Genomic DNA, 20,784 nt, shown 5'->3' on the forward strand with positions numbered 1-20,784 from the left:
ACTGACACTCGGCACAAACCACAGCCAGGGCCCTCTGGACTATGGGCGAAGTTGCCATTTTCATTATGTTCTTGCCTCTACACTTTGAGCTTGAGATCAACATGGCTGCTCCTTCAACAATACTCAGACCAAGAGCCAGAAGGCTGGATAGAACAGGTAAACTGAGGTTTCATTTTGACCACACACTGCCGGGTCCCTGCATGTCTCTGACACAAGACGTGTTCTTTGCCTGGCCGCAGGCAGGGACCCTTCCTCCCTGCCACACTTACTGAGATCAGGACACTGAAAGCTATCATCACATTCCTCATGCGTTCAAAACTTCCCATCTTAACAGTCATTGGCTGATGCCCTTTAGTCACTGCGAGTAATCTCTGGACCTGCTGGAAAAACAAAGACATGGACAGGATTATTAACCTTTAAATAAATGACATTTCAATCACAGGCCTTGCTCTTCAAGTTCCAACCAACAATGTTTTTAACAGTAACACAACATGCTTAGTCTGCAGCAGGTCAGGCTGCATCCAGGTGAAGAGAAGCAGGATCTAATGGTTCAGCTCAGATGTCACCAACTACACTGGTGAAGGGTCTATGCCCTGAAACATTGACTCTGTTTTTCTCCTCACAGATGCTGCCTGACCCCACCTTTGTTTTAGTTTTCTAGCAACTGCAATTTTTCGGTTTTAACTTCATCTTAACCCTATCAAAACTAAGTGGGTGATTTCCACTTCCTTGGCAGGGCCTGGTTCTAGTACAAACATGCTCCCTGGAGAGGGCTCGCAGCCGTTGGGCATGGTCACCACCGACAGACAACCACGGCATCACCAAGGGATAGGGTCTGCATTCTCCGCGTCAGGTTGCAGACTATGACGCTGTGGGAGATTGCGAGGAACTAAGGCAATTAGGCTACAATGAATCCTATTAGATTAATATTAGGATAATGGATCCTATAACCCACTATGTTTACATTAAAATATTGGCGAAGGGGATGGGAGGGTGACACAGTGGTTAAATTAGCAGACAAGTTAATAAGAGTATAAATCTCACCACGTTGGCTGTAATTAAATAAAATGATCCAACTGCTTCAGAAATTGAGGCAAATTATTCCAGCTCCGGGACATCACCACAGTTGTTCCTGCGGGCAGTGTCCAAGCCCCAAGCATCTAAAGCTGCGTCATCTACTTTTCTGCCTTAAGGTCAGAAATGGGGATGACACTGATAATTGCATAATGTTTCATTCCATTTGCAACACCTCAGAAAATAGTCATCTGCAAGCCCATGTGACCAATAAAGTCATATAAATCAGAAGTAGGTACAGACTTAGACCTGCTCCACCATTTTAAAGAATCTATTAACCTTCGCTTTAAAATATTCAAATATTCTGCATCGTCACCCTGTGTGGAAGAGAGTTTCAAAGCTCATAATAAAGAAATTAAGATAATCTCATCCCTATTTTAAATGGGTAACCCTTTATTTTTAAATACGTAGTCTTTCACATTAAGAGCACTGAAAGATAACATGTTAAATAGCCACTAGTCCTATCAATGCATCGAGCAGACCTCTGCATGGTGTCCCATTGCACTCTCTTCCCCCTGAGCAGCAGCCACACCACTTGGGGTAGTAAGTGGGTGGGAGTGGCCTAGACAGGAGCCCAGCTGAGGTGGGGTAAAGAGGGGTGGAAGGATGACAAAGGGAGAGCTTCCACATGGGGTGGAGATGCAGCCATGGGGTTGTAGCCTACAGAACCAGGATGGTTTCTGTGAATGACATTTAGTCCATGCAAAAGGTGCAGTGGTAGAGTTGCTGCCTCACAGTGCCAAAAACCCGGGTTCAATCCTGACTACTGGTGGTGTCTGTTTGTCTGTTCCCTCTGCGACCCTGTGGTTTTCTCTGGGTGCTCCAGTTTCCTCCCACGTTCCAAAGATGTGCAGGTTTGTAGATTAATTGGCTTCTGTAAGTTACCCCTGGTTAGATATATAGATACATGGATACCTAGAAAATAGGTGCAGGAGTAGGCCATCCGGCCCTTCGAGCCAGCACCACCATTCAATGTGATCATGGCTGATCATCCACAATCAGTGCCCCGTTCCTGCCTTCTCCCCATGTCCCTTGATTCTACTAGCCCTAAGAGCTCTATCTAACTCTCTTTTGAATGCATCCAGTGAATCGGCCTCCACTGCCTTCTGAGGCAGAGAATTCCACAAATTCACAACTTTTTGTGTGAAAAAGTTTTTCCACATCTCAGTTCTAAATGGTCTACCCCTTATTCTTAAACTGTGGCCCCTGGTCCCGGACTCCCCCAACATCGGGAAGATGTTTCCTGAATCTAGCGTGTCCAATCCCTTAATAATTTTATAGTGTGTAGTATATTATATTATATGGGTGATCGGTGGTGGGCCAAACAGCCTGTTTCCATGCTGTATCTCTAAACTAAACTAAGTATCTAGACATGTACTTGAATGGCCAAGGCATAGAACACCACAGACCAAGTGCTGGTAAATGGGATTAGTATAGAAGGGCACTTGATGGTCAGCATGGACATAGTTGGCCTAAAGGCCCGTTTTTGTTCCAGACAACTGTATGACTATGATTCGTACTATTCTTTTCTATTTTACCTTATGATCTACAAAATGTTGTTGTGTGCATCCATCTTGCTGTGGCTGTTATGTTGCTCATTTGGGAATACTTACAGCACTTGAAAGAATGCGGACAATTAACAGCTGGTGAACACTCTCACAACAAATACTAATGGTAGATTTTACTGTAAGATCCAATGAACCTGCCTTATCTAGGTATAAGCTGCCCTCTTTTCTACGAGTAGAATGCAGATGCTTGTTTGCAAAAGAAGACACAAAGTGCAGGTTTAACTCAGCGGGTCAGGCAACATTTCAGGAGAACATGCAGAGATGATGTTTCAGTTTGGGACCTTTCTTCAGAGTTGAGTTACTCCAGCACTTTCCTCCTTTTCTACAATTTGGGTTTTTGCAATGAAAGGGAAATGGTGTATGATTATTCAGCTAATAGTTGCTTATCAAAATTATTTGGAATTTAGTTTTTTTTGCTAGTTTCTGAGTTAGTTTTATTTCAGAAGTTACTTCCTGAGTTGAGTTACAGGTAAAATGACCAAAGAGAAAATAAAATAAATTACTCTCAATGTTCCCGCTCCAAACACCACAAATTCCTACCTTATGTAGAAGAGCAGATCTCAATGAGTCCCTGGAGATAGACCAATGATCGCATCAACTTCTTAGATCTCACTTCCTGTGGGTTAAACAAATTGTCAGAACATTAGGATGAACATGCTGTGGAGAATAAAAAAGACACAATGATTGGTACTTGAACATAACACAGCTTTACAACATATGAAATTAATAAGCTAAGATGCAGGGAGGTAGATGTGAAATATTACGTAGCTCTATTTGTAAAAGAGCAGGATCCTAACATATTAATTCCATGACAAAATTCAATAAAACAGGTTAGATAGCAAAGAAAGCAAACGCAATGCTAGCATTTATTTAGAGAGGAATAGAATACAAAAACAGGGATGTAATGCTGAGGCTCTATAAGGTGCTGGTTAGGCCGCATTTGGAATATTGTGAGCAATTTTGGACACCATTTCTGAGGAAGGATGTGCTGGCTCTGGAGAGGCTCCAGAGGAGGTTTACAAGAATGATCCCAGGAATTAGTGGGTTATCATATGATGAGCGTTTGACAGCTCTGTCAAACATTGTACTCGCTGGAGTTTAGAATAATGAGGGGGGCCTAATTGAAACTTACAGAATAGTAAAAGGCTTGGATAGAGTGGACACGGAGAGGATATTTCCACTAGTTTAGTTTAGTTTAGTTTAGAGATACCGTGCGGAAACAGGCCCTTCAGCCCACCGGATCCACGCTGACCAGCAATCCCCGCACATTAACACTATCCTACACATACTAGGGACAATTCTTTACACAAATGCCAAGCCAATTAGCCTGTATGTCTTTGGAGTGTGGGAGGAAACCGACAATCTTGGAGAAAGCCCACGTGGTCACAGGCAGAACGTACAAACTCCGTACAGTCAGCACCCGTAGTCGGGATCAAACCCAGGTCTCTGGTGCTGCAAGTGCTGTAAGGCAGCAACTCTATGGCCATTGTGCCACCACCGTGCCACCCAACTAGTGAGGGAGTCTAGGACTAGAGTGTCATAGCCTCAAAATTTAAGGCCGTTGCTTTAGGAAGGAGATGAAGAGGAATTTCTTTAGTCTGAGGGTGGTGAATCTATGGAATGCTTTGCCACCAAAGGCTGTGGAGGCCAAGTCAGTGGATATTTTTGAGGCAGAGATAGATAGATTCTTGATTAGTATGGGTTATATGGAGAAGGCAGGAGAATGGGTTTAGGAGGGAGAGATAGATCATTCATGATTGAATGGCGGAGTAGACGATGGGCAGAATGGTCTAATTCTGCTCCTATTACTTATGACCTTATGACCTTAGATGGGCTCATCTCATTGGTGTTTCAGCTGATGAGGGGTACACAACCTCAAATGTTGACTGTTTCTCTTTCCACAGATGAAGCCTACCTAGCCTGTTGAATATCTTAAGCTTATTTTTTGTTTTTATTTCAGATTTCCAGCATCTAGACTTTTATTTGCTTTTCAGTCACTTTAGTGTTTATGGGATCTCACTGTGCACGAAATGGCTGCCACATTTCCTGCAACACAGCAGTGATTATACATCACAGAGTTCTGTATTAGTTGAAGAACATTTGAGGGAGACTGTTGGTGGTAATTCTCCAGTGCTCACTGTACGTGGTCCAGGTCTCAGGGCATATAGTAGAGCAAGGATGTAAGATCTGATATCCTGATATTTAACTACACATTCCCTCAATTGTCCAAAGGCAATGCTGGCACAGATAGTGATGAATTTGATCATCAACACCTGCTTTTGCTGAGAGGTGAAGAGCGGTACAGTGTTGCACTTGGTAGAGTTGCAGCCTCACGGCACCAGAGGACTGAAGGGTCTGGATCCATGTTGTAACTTTTAATCAATCAAAGTGACACTTGAGATATGGGCAATTGTTCACGGTTTCCGAGACATCTTTGTGAACATATATTGCCCGAGAGCGGGGACAAGTAGGTCAAAGATGTTTTACTTGTTGTTCTTGAGTGTGAGAGCCATCTTCTCACATGTTTTCCAACTTTTGCTTCCATCCCTCCACATAAGGGGCAATTTTACAGACCAGCACATCTTTGGCATGTGTGAGGAAACCAGTGCACCCTGGAAACCTATGCGTTCACAGGGAGAACGTGCAAACTCCACACAGATAGCACTCAAGGTTATGATTGAACCTGGGTCTCCAGGGCTGTGAAGCAGCTGCTCTACCAGTTGCGCCATTGCATTTCCCTCTAATTGTCTAATTGACTGTCTGGAAATTCTGCAGCCACAACACACACTGTGACACACTCACAACCTCTCCAGAAATCAACTGAACCCAGATGGCTGTCTCGATAAATTATGATTTTTATATAGGCCTGGGATGGAAAATAATTAATACAAATCTTTGTTATAAAAGATTATAACATGAAAAGTCATTTTGAAAGATCAGGGGTTGTAAAAAGCAATATGGAAGTGCAAGAGATATTCTGTCTTTATAGACCCCATTTTAAAATATTGAGATTATAAAACTGGTGGAAATTTATTCATTGAACACTTTTTACACCTGTCAAAAACAAGTGCGAAAATACTAAAATGAATGGGTCGAGCTCTCATTTGAAATGACAGGCAGAATAATGAAAACCTATATTGCATTGTTTGCCCTTTATACAAATAGTATTTTTAGATGTGTGTAGTCACTTGGACTCATCGGATTAGATATAAGAAGACAAAACCTTCTGACAGAGTCTGAAAAACAGCAAAGGGAAGACGGTGCCAAACGAAGGGAAATGTAACATGATTCAGGTGAAAAATGATGTGTGTGCGTTTATATCTGTCATTGTGGGCACTAGGTGCATGAGTCACCTCTTTAGGAACTTTATATACATATTTTCAACATGATATTTTAAACATTCTGCATATTATTGCATTAACACCTCACAGAATGGCCAGGCATTACAACATACTTCCTTCGAATGTAATGGTTATCGATGTCAGAGGGAAAGACAAACAGACAAGTGGACCGATCCACCCTGATTCATTTGGATCCATGTTGAACTTTCCATCAATTAGTTCTGCACATTGTTGTTCCTCCGATCTTGTTGAAAGGTTTTATTTTCTTACACCAGAAATATAATCCCAAATCATCACCATTTGTGGTTTTAATTCTAAAGGTTTACCCATACTTTATCCATCCACTCCCTTGAGTAGAATTCACAGGTGTATTTCCTACAGATTTAAAACTCAATATTCTCCCGTAAATGAAACACAACAAGTGGCTGTATTCTGCCAATGAAATAGCTTTGGGGCAGTCACTCTTTGTGAAGGGCACGGAGTTCTGGCACAATTTGCAATCTCTGACAATGTAGCTCAGCAACGCTGACTATATAATCTGATTTGTCCAAAAGTACATCACAACTCGCGAAAACCTGTCAAGCACACTTTGTCCGTTTTCTGAGATAAAGCTCTCCTATTCAACAATGTCCTGTGTCAACTTGGATTTTAACCCCACGCATGTTAATTTTAAGCACATAAATAGGAATCCCTTAATTCAGTACACACCACAAGATATGCAGAAACTGGTGTATCTTAGGGGAACTGATGATCTCCCATTGAGGATTTCTAGGCCATTACATGTTTAATGCTCCCATTTCTGATGAAGAGTCATTAATGTGAAACATTAACAGTTTGGCCTTCCAAGTTTTCAAACACTTTCTTGTTTTATTTGATATTCCCATCAACTAGTTTCATTGTTAATTTCTATTCACATGTTTAATATTGATGCTCTCACCTCTTGGTGGAGAGTGTCCCTTGGCTATTGCATGACGGAAAGATAGTTGCGGCCCGCCCACAAATAGAACAATCTCATGTAAGAGTGTTCCAGTGCAGTTTTGAATCCTGGCCTATTTTCCTTATCGCTCCAATCTTGCTTCCTACTTCATACCCAGCTGCTTTGTCAGATCAGTGACAGATCGAAAGCCGTTAATGCTCTCACATCAGAGACTTCCTGCTTATCTCCAGAAACCAGCAGTGGCAGCCAGTTGTGAAGAAAATAAATCTTCAAATCAGATCACAGCATGCTAAACCCCGCCAGGATCCCTCAGTGACATTTTAGCATTTAAAAGCCTGCCTTTCAGCAGCTTATTATGTATAACTTCTGTGTGAGGCGAACACTAACAAGAATATTCGTAACAGTGACTCTCAGAATCTATCAACCAAAGTGAAATCACTTTAAGAGCCTCAGGGTTGCTTCATTGCAAGGGTGTAACTTATGCCTGTTCTCCCTATAGTTGACTTTGGAGGGCATAAAAGGCCAGTTAGATCTTTGGTGCGTTTTGAGAGAGCTCTACTTTGAATGTTCAATGGTTCCCACTTGTTACAGACCACCTGATTTATGCATTAATGCAGAAGAGTACTATCTCTTCCCAGTAGGGTTGCCAACTTTATCACTCCCAAATAAAGGACAAAAGGTCAAAGTAAGGGACAAATTCCAGATGGCAATTCATTGACCGACTCGGCCGTGGCTGGGTGAATGATGAGTTGGCCAGGGTGCTGGACTACACACAAAGCCCAGCCGGCGGGCAAGCTGAGGAGTTTTGGCCCGGGCCACGCGACATCGCGCGAAAAGTCTGGCATCACATCCAACTCATGAACCGATGAGAAGGAGGGATGGTGGTGTCGGCAGTAAGCGAAGGTCTGAAGATCGGACAGCTGGCCATGGGGCCACGGACGAGTCGCCGCTGCTGCACTCTATGGGCTGCACTACATCAGGATGGGTAAGGCGGGGCCGGACGCGGTGCTCCGACCCGACAGTCCCCTCGACCCGAGTAGTAGCAGCCAAACACGTGACAAGGGCTGTTCCGTATAGGACAAACCAATTTAGCCCAAGATACGGGATGTCCCGATTAATATGGGACAGTTAGCAACCCTAATTCCCAGCCTAGTCCAGTCCTGCATTTGTAGCAGAATATTGAGCCACAATTCAAACCGTTAAGATGAAATACCAAAAAGAACAAGAGCAGAATATGAGGATCATCTCTGGAACACCCACATGTCCATTGGTCCCTTGGGCCAACTGTGTGGAATGCACTCAACTACAATACAGAATGGGAGACCGGAAGTTCCTTCTCTTGCTTCATAAACCCTCCCAGTATTGGCTCCATACGTACTGTGGGTGTTGATCCATTTCCAGCCCCAAACATGCATTCTCCACTGCCTGTGCAGACAAAGGCAGCAAGTGCTGGACAATACCACCAGCTGCAGATTCTCTGTCAAGTTGCATACCAACCCGATGTGGAAATGTCAAACAACCTTTCCCTCAATGTCAGTAAAATGAAGGAGCTAGATGTCGACTCCAGGAAGTGTGGTGGACCACATGCCCCAACCCGCATCAATGGAAATGATTGAGAGCGTCATGTTCTTCGGTGTAACCATTACTAATGATCTGTTGTGGGCCAATCATATTGAAGTGACAGCCAAGAAGATACACTCTTCTGCCTTAAGAAGCAGATGAACTTCTCCATGTCTCCATGTCTCCAATGATATTTTTACATACTTCTACAGATGCACCATGGAAAACATACTGTCCATGGTTGCATCTGTTGCTTCACAGCTTGGTTTGGCAACAGCACACAATCCTGCAAGAAATTTCAGAGACAGACACAAAATGCTGGAGTAACTCAATGGGACAGGCAGTATCTCTCGACCTGAAACGTCACCCATTCCTTCCCTCCAGAGATGCTGCCCGTCCCGCTGAGTTACTCCAGTATTTTGTGTCTACCTTCAGTTTAAACCAGCATCTGCAGTCCCTTCCAACACATACCTAGACATTTTAGAGAGTTGCGGATGTAGTCCAAGCCATCACACAGACCAGTCTTTCCACATTGACTGAATCATAAACCTAATGTCTCTGGATTCCTTTATTATCTAATAATTTACTGATCTCTGTCTAGAATATACTCAGCCCTGCTGGGTAAAGAATATAAAATATTCACCTACCTCTGTGTCTAAATCCTGGCACTCCCATCCTAACTTGTGGAATTGTGGACGTACCTTCATCAGAAGACACCAGAGGTTCAAGCAGGTGCCTCAAGGACAATGAAGGACAGGCAATAAATTGCCTCACATGAAAAAGAAACGCTTCTGGGAAAATAAAGAACTTGTCTATGTATTGTGCCGTACGCAACCTAAAAGAATTCCAGATGATTTTACAGTGAATTATATACTTTTGAAGAATAGTTATTGTATAAAGTGGGGAAGATTTTCAGTCAATTTATGCCAATAAACATACTGCAATATAGGGCCAGATAATTTGTTTTTTAACAATGCTAGTTAGGAATTATCATTGACCTGGATGTGAGAACAGAAAATGATGCAATCACTCAGCAAGCCAGACAGTGCCAGGTGAGAGAGAAATAGTTAATGATTTGGATCAGATTCAGAGTCACTTCATTTTCGTCAGGATGATGATCTTGCAACTATTCACCACCTTCTTATGCATGGAGCCATTGGCTTGTTCTAGTAAAATTCAAGTGAAACATTAACTTAGCTTCTGTTTTTATTTCTTATTTCCCCTTACTGAGCAGACTCAGATTCAGGGCCACAGAATGTGATATAGACCATTTAAGACAAATAAGAAGGCAGTTCTTCATTCAGCAGTGAATCTTTGGACTATTCTATGCCAGAGGACCTTGGAAATTCATTCAAGATTAATATTAATGGCTTTCGGACAAATTGTTGGCCACGTATTTATTAATGGCAGCGCAGGACCAATGGGCTGAATGGCCATGACCTGCTACTGCTTCTTAAGTCCTTCTTTTGCTGTTTCTGAAGCTATGCTGAATTAAAATTGATCACTGTATTTTTCAAAGTTACTACTGATATAATATTCTCTGAAGCGCTTTGGAGGACCTACCTTATAAAGGAAATTATTCATACCACTTGTGAATGGTATGAGGGGCCAAATGGCCTGCCCTCTTCCTATCTCATACATTCTCCTAGAGGAAGAGTTTTCTTCTCCCAGCCAAAGTACCGTATCATCAAATATAGAACAAATTCCTATCTAGGAATGGATCTGAGGCAGCATTCATGTTGGCCACTAAAATGGTCTATAAGGTGAGAGCATATGGCTTTCATCCAGTATGTCCCATCGTCATAAACATACCATTTCTAATCAGGGCTACAAATCTGCCTATGGCTGTGATGTTCTGCCCATCTATCTGTGATGTGCCTCCTTGGTTACATCTGATGAAGCCCAGTAGGCCTCTGTGGCACCAGATTATTGTACACTCTGCACATGACAAGTTTATGGTCAGCAACCTACGGCCCATGGGCTGAATCTGGCCTGTTCCCGAAATCATCTGGTTCGCGAGCGTATTTTTTTTAGTCCGATGCGGTACTGGCGTCGTTGTTGAGGTTGGGGGAGTCCCAGCTGTGACATGTTTCCCACAGGTGGGTGTCTGTGGGCAGGAGGGTGCCTCGGGCAGGCTGTCCCGGGACGATGAGCCCATGTTGCCATTGATGGTCTCGTTGCAGTTGAGCGTGCTGTCCAGGCTCTCGTTGTTCCCGTCAGACAGCTCGCCCTCCGCCTTGCCGTTGCGACTGGCCTCGCCGGGTGGTCCAGGGGGTAGGCGGAGGGAGCGGGGTAGGCACCTGGTGGACAGGGAGGGGAGGCAGGGGGGGGGTTGGGCCTCTGCCTCGTAGCCCACCTGCCGGCCTGGCGATCCACGCTCAGACCGGTGGCCAATGTCCACCGAGCTGTCGCTGGCCCCTGCCTCGCTTTCCCTCACTGGGGGCACCCAAGGCTTGGTGAAGGCAGCGGAGGCTGGCATTGACAGGGCACCCTCTCCCTCCTTTATGTACAGCACCTTCGAAACAAAACCACGACTGTAGCATTACCTCCATTTATTAAAAATGGCGATAGACGTGGCCCGTCATTCGCTCACAGACATGGGTCCTAGCCCGATGCAGAACAAGGTTGCCGACCCCTGGCCTAGAGAATAGCTGAAATCAGGGACTCTCACATTTAACAAGTATCTAGATGAACATTTGAATCAAGGCATAGAAGGCTATGGACCAAGAGCTGGTAAATGGGATTGGTATCAATGGTACTTGATATTGATATTGATCTTGGCTTATTATTGTCACGTGCACTTGGATGCAGTGAAAAACTTTATTCTGTGTGCAAACCAGTCAAATGATACTATACGTGATTACAACCAGATCAAACACCTGCAATAGGTAATGCAAAGCGAAAAATAATCAGCCAAGAATATAATGTTGCAACTACAGAGAAAATGCAGTTAAATAGTGGAATAGCCACACTGATGTAGTTTAGGAGATCAGGATTATGGCATTTGCTTATGAGAAGCCCATTCAATAGTCTGATAACTGAGGGAAAGAAGCTGAATCTGTTCCTGAATATGGTGGTAGATGTTTTCAAGGTTTGGTATCTTCTGACTGTTGGGAAAGAATGTCCAGGGTGTAAATTATGTTGGCTGCCAAATCTGGAGGCACCTCCAAGAGGCCAGATCAGGAGGCAACACCTGGTGACAGTGCTGAGAGTACATCTGGGCACTGCACTGGAGCCTTCCCTTGGGGCAGACAGGACCAAGGGACCATATGTTAGCACAGCATCAAAGGCAGAGATGCTCATTGAGTTGAGAGTTTAAATTCAATCTGTGTGACATTGATGTTGACTGACAAATGAATATATACATGACAAGGGATGACAGGCTGATCTTGCAGGAAGTAAATACATCCGGAGGGAAACAACACAGATATTAGTGCCTTACATCCAAGGCTGAAGTGTGATGAAGGGCCTGTTTCCACACTGTATCTCTAAACTAAAACTAAACAGTACAAGTAAGGGATCTATAATCTATACCCCTCTCTCCATTCAACCTCCATGTATGCTAAATGCAGTTCCATTTTCGTGAATTGCCAATAATGCCTCTGATGCAAAATAAGTAGTACTTCTCCCCTAGAGTTAGCTTGCACAGAGGTCATAATACAAAGGTTAACCTCTCTCTTGGAGCAATCTGCATGAAACTGTAGCTACGCAGGTGAAGGCCGCTATAGCAGGTGGGCTGGTAACAAGAAGAGGCTCATTACAAAAACTATTTCTTGGCAGCAGGAGACTGTAGCAACATGGAGTAACAAATGCCTGAATGAGAACCAATTGATAGCCAAGTTGTGAACCACCATCGCTGGGATGCCACTGGCCCAGATTGAACACAACTGCTGTTGTAGCCATCACTATCAGCTGTCAGTGATCTCAAAGTAGCTGCAGCACTACACACTGAATGCCACACAACTGGTGCGTCTAAAGCAACCGCAACACTGCTCTCAACATAAGAATTCTTCCATTGAAGAATTCTGTCAGATGTGGAGATCAGAGAGCATTTAACAACAACCACTCCAGTCCACTGAGACACACTTTACATCGAGTCGAATGTATTGTCATGTCCGTACGAGGTACAGGAAGGATGAAAATCTTGCTTGCAGCAGCATCTCAGGCACATAGCCTCAGGCAACTCAAAAAAACATCAATTACATATAAATTATATATAAATTCTGCAAGACGGCGAAAAGAAAAAGACTGGAAGAAGTAAGACATCAGTGCAAATCTCAATTAGAAAACAAGTCCATGGTCTGTAGCAAGAAATGGTCTGTTGCGTTCCGTTATTGAGGTAGGATTAGGGTTAGAAACATAGAAACATAGAAACATAGAAACATAGAAATTAGGTGCAGGAGTAGGCCATTCAGCCCTTCGAGCCTGCACCGCCATTCAATATGATCATGGCTGATCATCCAACTCAGTATCCCGTACCTGCCTTCTCTCCATACCCCCTGATCCCCTTAGCCACAAGGGCCACATCTAACTCCCTCTTAAATATAGCCAATGAACTGGCCTCAACTACCCTCTGTGGCAGAGAGTTCCAGAGATTCACCACTCTCTGTGTGAAAAAAGTTCTTCTCATCTCGGTTTTAAAGGATTTCCCCTTTATCCTTAAGCTGTGACCCCTTGTCCTGGACTTCCCTAACATCGGGAACAATCTTCCTGCATCTAGCCTGTCCAACCCCTTAAGAATTTTGTAAGTTTCTATAAGATCCCCTCACAATCTTCTAAATTCTAGAGAGTATAAACCAAGTCTATCCAGTCTTTCTTCATAAGACAGTCCTGACATCCCAGGAATCAGTCTGGTGAACCTTCTCTGCACTTCCTCTATGGCAATAATGTCCTTCCTCAGATTTGGAGACCAAAACTGTACGCAATACTCCAGGTGTGGTCTCACCAAGACCCTGTACAACTGCAATAGAACCTCTCTGCTCCTATAGCAGGTTGTGCAGGTCAGCTCAAGAACTTGACCTTGTAGGAAAGTAACTGTTCCTGAACCCAGTGGTGTGGGACTTCCAGCTTCTGTATCTCCTGCCCGATGGTAGCAGTCGGAAGAGGGCATGACCAGGATGAAGGGGATCCTTAATGATAGATGTCGCCTTTTTGAAGCAGCGCCTTATGTAGATACACTTGATGGTGAGGAGGGCTGTGCTGTGCTTGTGCTAAACTGCGCTGAATCCACAACTGTATGGAATTAGTGTATCAGGCCATGGTGCAACAAATCAGGATATACCTCCCTCAGATTCACTGGTGAGCTATCCCTGTTAAGTATCCAAAAGATGGTAATCTTGGAATTGTAAATGTTAATATCCTTCAAAGGAGCTTCATTGTAAAGCATTCTGCCAAAGACTTTCATTGTTTGATTTCAGAAAAATGACATAATATGGCAGTCGGCAGTGTGATAACATCTCATTAAAACTGATGATAAAAACTAATTATTAACAGTTAGTTAATAAATAGGTTAATCTCCCATGGAGAGAACTTCTGTTCCCAGATGGCGATAGAACCCTTCATTCCAGACATAGACCGATAGGTTTCTGGATATAAGGGACCTAGGGGATATGAGAATGGAGCTGAAGTGGGAGATTAGCAGAACAAGCTATAAAGGCCTAATGGTCAACATCTGCTCCTAGGACTTGTGCTATCATACGTTTAAATAAACCCTGCATATGTCACAACATCACAGAACTGTAGGGCATCCTCGGAATGGAGTTGCTGACAGGGATCAGAGCCTTGATGACCTTTTTAAGGATTCTTCACTACAGAGGAAGGGGCATGGGGAGGAGGAGGGGGCAAGCAAGGAAGGTAGAAACATATGGCTTGGTGACTTTTTTTTTCTAATTTTGTATCTGTTTGTCAGTCAGTAAATCAGACATAAATAATGCAATGTGACATCGTCAAGCTCGTAACAAGGGCAGCAACACAAATGGTGCTCCACTTGTGGTAGCACGTTACCTGGCAACAGACCAGCATAGGGGGAGATGCCAGGAGCACGAGCAAGTGTGGTGAGTGGAAACCCAGTTCACTTCCAGTCGGAAGTAATCGGAGGAGAGCCCCACTGAGACCGTTGCATCTGACAGCTGCTTGGGATTCCTGGACTTAGAATGCTTGGGAATGTCTTGAAATGTTTTCATCGGTTTTCATTCTAGACGTTATACTGACTTTGAAGCAATGGTACTTTGGAAAGTAAAGTAAATTGAATTAAAGTATTCCAAGAATTAAAAGTATGAAATAACAATATTAGTAGTTAGTATAGAAGAGTACTTGATGGCTGCCATGGACATGATGGGCCAAAGGGCCTATTTATAGAACAGAATATAAAACAATCAAATCAAATTCAAGTACAACAGATAGAGCAAAGAGGAAGATACAGAATATAGTTCTCAGCATTGTAGCACATCTGTTCCATAGACAAAGTCCAATTTGCTCAATGGGGTAGAGGTGAATCGAACAGTACTCTAGCTTATGAAAGGACCATTCAGAAGCCAGATACAGAGGGGAAGAAGCTTTTCCTGAGTTTGGTGGGCACACTTTCTTCTGTACCTTGGGAGTAGGAAGGAGGAATGACCGGGGTGGGACAATCCTGACCTTGTGGAATTTTCACATTACCCTTGTGGTTTCCCACATTTCAAAGATGTGCTGGTTTGTGGGTTACCATAGTGTTGATGGGCAGCAGAATATTGGGGGGGGGGGGGGGGGGGGGGGGGGGGGGGGGGGGGGGGGGGTTGGGTGGGAGGGGAGGGGTGGTTGAAGGTAATGTGGGGAGAGTAGATCACGACAAATATTAATAGGGGCATGACATTAGCGTGATGAGTTGAATGACTTTCTGCGTCATAAGGAAAATATATGAAAGATGCATAAAATAACCTTTGGAACAAGTACTTTGGAATTTGATCAAGCTTGGAAGATGAACAACATATAACTTTATCACAATAAATTGTCCAAGACACATTCATAGGAGCGCAATAGAACAATGTTTGACACTGAAGTAGACTAGCATTTGAATCAAAGAGGAAGGTTCCACAGCTTGGAGATTAATGAAGAAGTGGTTAGGGATTTTATACCTGATAGTGGTACTGCTAATGACAGAAGAGTATAAGCAGGGCTGAAATGGAGTTAAGAGATCTTGGCGATCTGAGGTGCTGTGGGTCCCAGTATAAGGCTGCTGTTTGACCAGCAGGAGGTGTGGGTCTGGGCTAGAAATATTTGAATGGCATCCAGTGTGAGTAGAATGAGAGGCACTCATTCCCTATGTCTTGGAATGGTCAAATTTAGAGGTAACAGGTAAATGGTCAAGAGATTCAGCAGCTGATGATCAGAGTTGGTGGTATTGTTTGAGGGTGGTGCAGATCCCTGCTCCAATACACAACGGTGCCAAGTGTGTGTCTGAGATTATATTCAGTTTCAACTGGTGCCTTGGGAAGTGAGGGATCTCATGATCAGGTAACGGAGTTGCAATATTGGCCTGTGAAATAGCTGGACCTTATTTTTATGCTTCTTCAGCTACGACTGGAAAGAAAGGGAACCATGTGATGGTGCAGAAAAGTAGAGGAATACTGCAGACACATAATATTTAATTTGGGAGTTTAATAAAAAACATTCACAAACATGGGGAATATAGGCATGAACTTGCGATGGGGTATGTTGTGGTTGAGCTGACAGCACATTCAAGGACTTTGGAGCTGAACGTTGGAGATGGGGCGGAGATTTTAAAGGTAAAGATGGCTTATTTGGAAGAGGATGGGTTAATGGGGACAATTAGCATGGCATTGACAGTGGCAGGTCATATCGTACAAACCTGATTGAGTTTTGAGAGGAGGTGACGAAGGATATGAATGAGCTGTGGATGTTGTCTACAGTTTTGGACTGTGAAGAAGGCTATCAAAAGATACATCGTTCTGTTAGGGAGGGAGAAATTGAAAATGCAATCTAATCTGGATAAATGTGAGGTGTTGCATGTTGGAATGTCAAATGTCAGTGGAAAGTATACAGTTAATGGCAAGACCATTCATAACATTGATATAGAGAGTGCTATTGGAGTCCAAGGCCATGGCTCTCTGAAAGTATCAATATGTTGATTGAGAGGTAAAGAAGGCATATGTTATGCTTGCTTCATTAGTCAAGGCATTGAGTGTAAAGATCAGGAAGTTAATCAGGAAGTATCAGAAACGTCACCTATTCCTTCTCTCCAGAGATGCTGCCTGACCCGCTGAGTTACTCCTGCATTTTGTGTCTATCTTCAAGAAATTAAGTTGCCTCTTTATGAAACTGTGATCAGGCTGCATTTGGTACGTGAACAGTTCCAATCATCCCGTTACAGGAAGGAAGTGGAGAGTTTGAAGAGGGTGCTGAGGCATAGATAGGATAGATTGGAATAACTTTTTTCTGCAGAGTGGAACTGCCAAATACTTGAGGGCATTAGAGGTCGGAGGGGAAACTTCAATGGAGATGGGTGGGCATGTCCTTTGTACAGAGAGTGATTAGTGCTTGGACATTTAATTTGGCATCATGTTTGACACAGACATCATGGGCCAAAGGCCTGGTACTGTGCTGTATAGCAGTGGCCACTCGGTCCTTGTCAGCTTAGTCCATGCTGGTGCTACTAAGACCCAAATGCTGCATCACACTTTTATTGCAATAAGTAACAGCAGAGGTTTTAATGCTTTTAAAAATACAATGTGTGCCCTGAACACGAGACCAAATGGTATCATTTTATTGGGTAGTACAATGTTTGTTCATTGGATGTGTAGGAAGGAACTGCAGATGCTGGTTCACATTGAAGATAGACACAAAATGCTGGAGTTACTCAGCTGGTCAGGCAGCATCTCTGGTAAAAAGGAAGAGGTGATGTTTCAGGTCAAAAACCCTTCTTCGAAACCCGAAACGTCACCTATTCCTTTTCTCCAGAGATGCTGCCTGACCCGCTGAGTTACTCCAGCATTTTGTTTCTATCTTCTTTGTTCATTGGATATATTCATTTTCTGCAAATTTATACTTTCAAAGAGTGTAGCAAGGATCACATTCACTTCCCAGGAAATGTGATCTTTTTTGAGGACATACACTTGCAGAATTACGTCATTAAACACATGGAATTATACCTTAAATAGAAAAGAAGGCAAGTTCTCTCATCATACCTGCTTCCTAAGCTGGGTTTTGGTAAAACCCTGTTGCCCTGTGCTTTCCCCTCATGCATCGCTATTTTTCTGCATCAAGTGTTTGCCTAATACCTTCTTTATGTCCTTGTTATCACACTGCCAATCACAGCTGCTTGGCAATTGTCCCAAAAATCCCAGAGACTTGTCATCTGTCACTCACGCTTTTATGTAGTTAAAATCTATAAGCTGCTTTGATATTTATCACTTTGAAAAACAAGCGCAGCCCAGTGTACACATCGCACTGAATGACATTCTTTTTGATCATAAATCTCGCTCTGAACATTTCCCAGATGCTAACATTGCAGTTGCTGCCTGAATTTTGCAGCTAAACCTATCCATGTGTGCCTAAAGCTTTAATGTTCTGCCTTTACTTTTTGAAGTAAACTGATGATTAGGCTTTTATATTACAACTGCATGAAAATCTTACACTAGAAAAATAAATCAAATCCTTTTTCACCTGCCAGGACTCAATCCTCACAGCTAACTCTGGAGGAATATTAAAGATCTAAGTCTAATATGTCCCTCACTACCTGCAACTTATCTCTTTCCTTATAGTCCCATATGCTGTCTAACCCCATTATGCTGTTATCTAAAGCAGAGCCTGCATGCTGTCAGTGTCCCGCTCTGCTCCTCACTGGGTTATTGTACAGCATCTGTTCTTGCCCATTTACACCGCAAATCTCATACACTTTATTGTGGCTCTGACACTCAATGGGAGAGGGGAGATTTTCCAGTCTAAAAACATTCAAGCAATATCTGCAATGTACAATTATAAATCATTGCTGATGGTTTAGCTCAAAAATATTATTGTAAGCTATCCAAGGGAAATATGAGGTGCTGCTCCTCCAGTTTGCGTGTGGCCTCACTCTGGCAATGGGGGAGGCCAAGGAAAGAATTGTCAGTATGGAAATAGGAAGTGAAGCTAGGTATGAACCGAGAGATCCAGCAAGCCTTGGCAGACTCCGTGCAAGTGATGGATGCAATGATCGCCTAATCCATGCTTCGTGTCACAGATGTAAAGGAGGCCACATCGGGAACATCGAATGAAATAGATGAAGTGCACTTGCACCGCTATCTCACCTAAAAGGGCTGCTGGTCCCTGGTGGATATGAGGGATGAGATATAGGGACAGGTGTTACACCTCCTGCAGTTGCACGGGAATATAGCTGGGGAGGGGGTCGTTTGGGTGGGAAGGATGAGTAAGCCAAGGAGTTGCTGAGAGAGCAGACTCTGTGGAAGCTAGAAAGGGGTGGGGATGTATAAATGTGACTGGTGGTGAGATCACGTTGAAGTTGGCGGAAATGTTGGAGACAGAGGCTGTGTTGGGACACAGAGGCTGTAGATTTGAACGTTAAGGACCTTGAAACTCTATCCTGTCGGGGGGAGGGGAGAGGAGAGGGGGGAGGGAAGGGATTGGGTGAGGGGAGGGATTGGGGGAGGGGAGAGAGAGAGAGCAGAAGTCCACAGCACACGATATCCATCTATAACACCAAGTGAGAAATCACGTTTACTAAAGTAGGATCGTGAAAATATCCAAACTGTGGAAGCTTCCATAGATACGTTAAAAGACAAAGACCAGTGAGAACAAATGAAGATCGCCACAGAACAGGGAAGGATGAAAGAGCAGAGGGATTATGGAAGAAAGCACAAAAAACGCTCAGTAATATTGGAGAACCAGTGCAAGCAGACAACTGACAGCAATTAGCATCATGAAAGAAGTTCTACTGGAAAGGACAGAGGACAAGAAAACAGGTAAGTCCCAAATCTCTGATGATCCTTCCCAGAGTTTTGAAAGAGGTGGCCACGAGATAGTCGGCATTCTGGATATTCTAGATTCTGGAATGGTTCCTGAAGGTTGTTAGTAAAAGTGATCTCTCTATTTAAGAAAGGCGATGAAATGGAACCACCATCCTACTAGCCCTGACGCCGATAGTTGGGAAAATATTGAAATCTGGGATAAAGGATGTAATTTCCAGGCACTGAGAGAATAATAACAACCATAACAAGATGCAGCAGAAAAACACACTGATTCTGTGTTGGCCATCGACCAACCATTTACACACCATTAATAAAACATGAAGTGCTGGAATTGCTCAGCGGGTAGGGTGGCATCTGTGGAGGTAATGGACAGGCTACGTTTCGGGTCGGGATACCTCTTCAGGCCCATTTACACTCTATTAATCATCAATCCTATTTAATTTTCACTGTATTTGCATCAACTCCCCCCCAGATTCTACCCCACATCTACACACAAGGGACAACTTTCAGCGGCCAATTAACATAACGACCAGCGTGTCTTGGGATGTGGGAGGAAACCAGAGCACTCAGGGGAATCCCACACGTCCATATAGACAGCTCTGGAAGTCAGGATTGAACACATCTTAAGCACACTGTGCCGCCCCATTGAGCAGAGTCAACGTGAGATTTGTGAAATTATGTTTGATTAAATCTATTGCAGTTAGGATGTATCTAGCAGAGTAAATGATGGGGAAATAATAGATATGTTGTTAAATTTTCAGAAAGCACGTTCATGCTCTTTTTGTTATGTCCTTTTTTCATGAGTTTTATTACAGTCTGAGGCAATTTGCTCTGCATAAATGTTAAAGAGGTGCATTGATACAGATACAGAAGAGTGCTGTCTTTTAGATGAAACAAATCAATCCCAGACTGCTGCCTAAATGGACATGAAACATTGCAAATGCTCCATCTGAGAAAGAGCAGTGAATTCTCCTTGTCTTCCGGCAACATTCATCAGCACCAAGAACTTGATATCTGGTCATCTGTGGAATATTACGATGAGCAAGCTCGATGCTGCTTTTGTATTTCAAAGGTAATTCATTGGTTATGAAGTGCCTACAGACATCCAGAAGACGTAATCATGTATGATATAAAAGCAGGGTATTTTTTAAATTATTTACATCTTTCACTTTCCGAGATTCATTAATCTTCGTCTCCCTGCCAAGAATCTATTATTTCTGCCAGAGATGTATTACTCTCTACAAAACTGCCATGTATCTACCAGTCATCTCTATCTGACTGCTCTCTCCATCCTGCTGCACTCATCACCCACTCGCATTGACTCCCTCTTGTCAACGTTGCCT

General features: G+C 43.4%; 1 protein-coding gene across 13 annotated transcripts in view; it reads right to left on the bottom strand.

Annotated features, from left to right (window-relative positions):
* Nucleotides 1–20,784, bottom strand: part of LOC129705891 (tetraspanin-18-like) — a 153,595-nt gene that overhangs the window by 26,079 nt on the left and 106,732 nt on the right. For 8 of the 13 annotated variants that reach the window (XM_055649773.1, XM_055649778.1, XM_055649774.1 and 5 more), the window contains 2 exons: nt 3,183–3,258; nt 270–380 (listed from right to left, as the gene is read on the bottom strand). In XM_055649773.1, coding sequence (XP_055505748.1) covers nt 270–338 — 69 coding nt within the window. In that variant the 5' untranslated portion in view covers nt 339–380; nt 3,183–3,258. The remainder of the gene's footprint in view (nt 1–269; nt 381–3,182; nt 3,259–20,784) is intronic. The other 5 variants (XM_055649782.1, XM_055649783.1, XM_055649784.1 and 2 more) reach the window with 1 other exon arrangement.

This window comes from Leucoraja erinacea, chromosome 18, assembly GCF_028641065.1.
Source record: "Leucoraja erinacea ecotype New England chromosome 18, Leri_hhj_1, whole genome shotgun sequence".
Lineage (NCBI taxonomy): Eukaryota > Metazoa > Chordata > Chondrichthyes > Rajiformes > Rajidae > Leucoraja > Leucoraja erinaceus.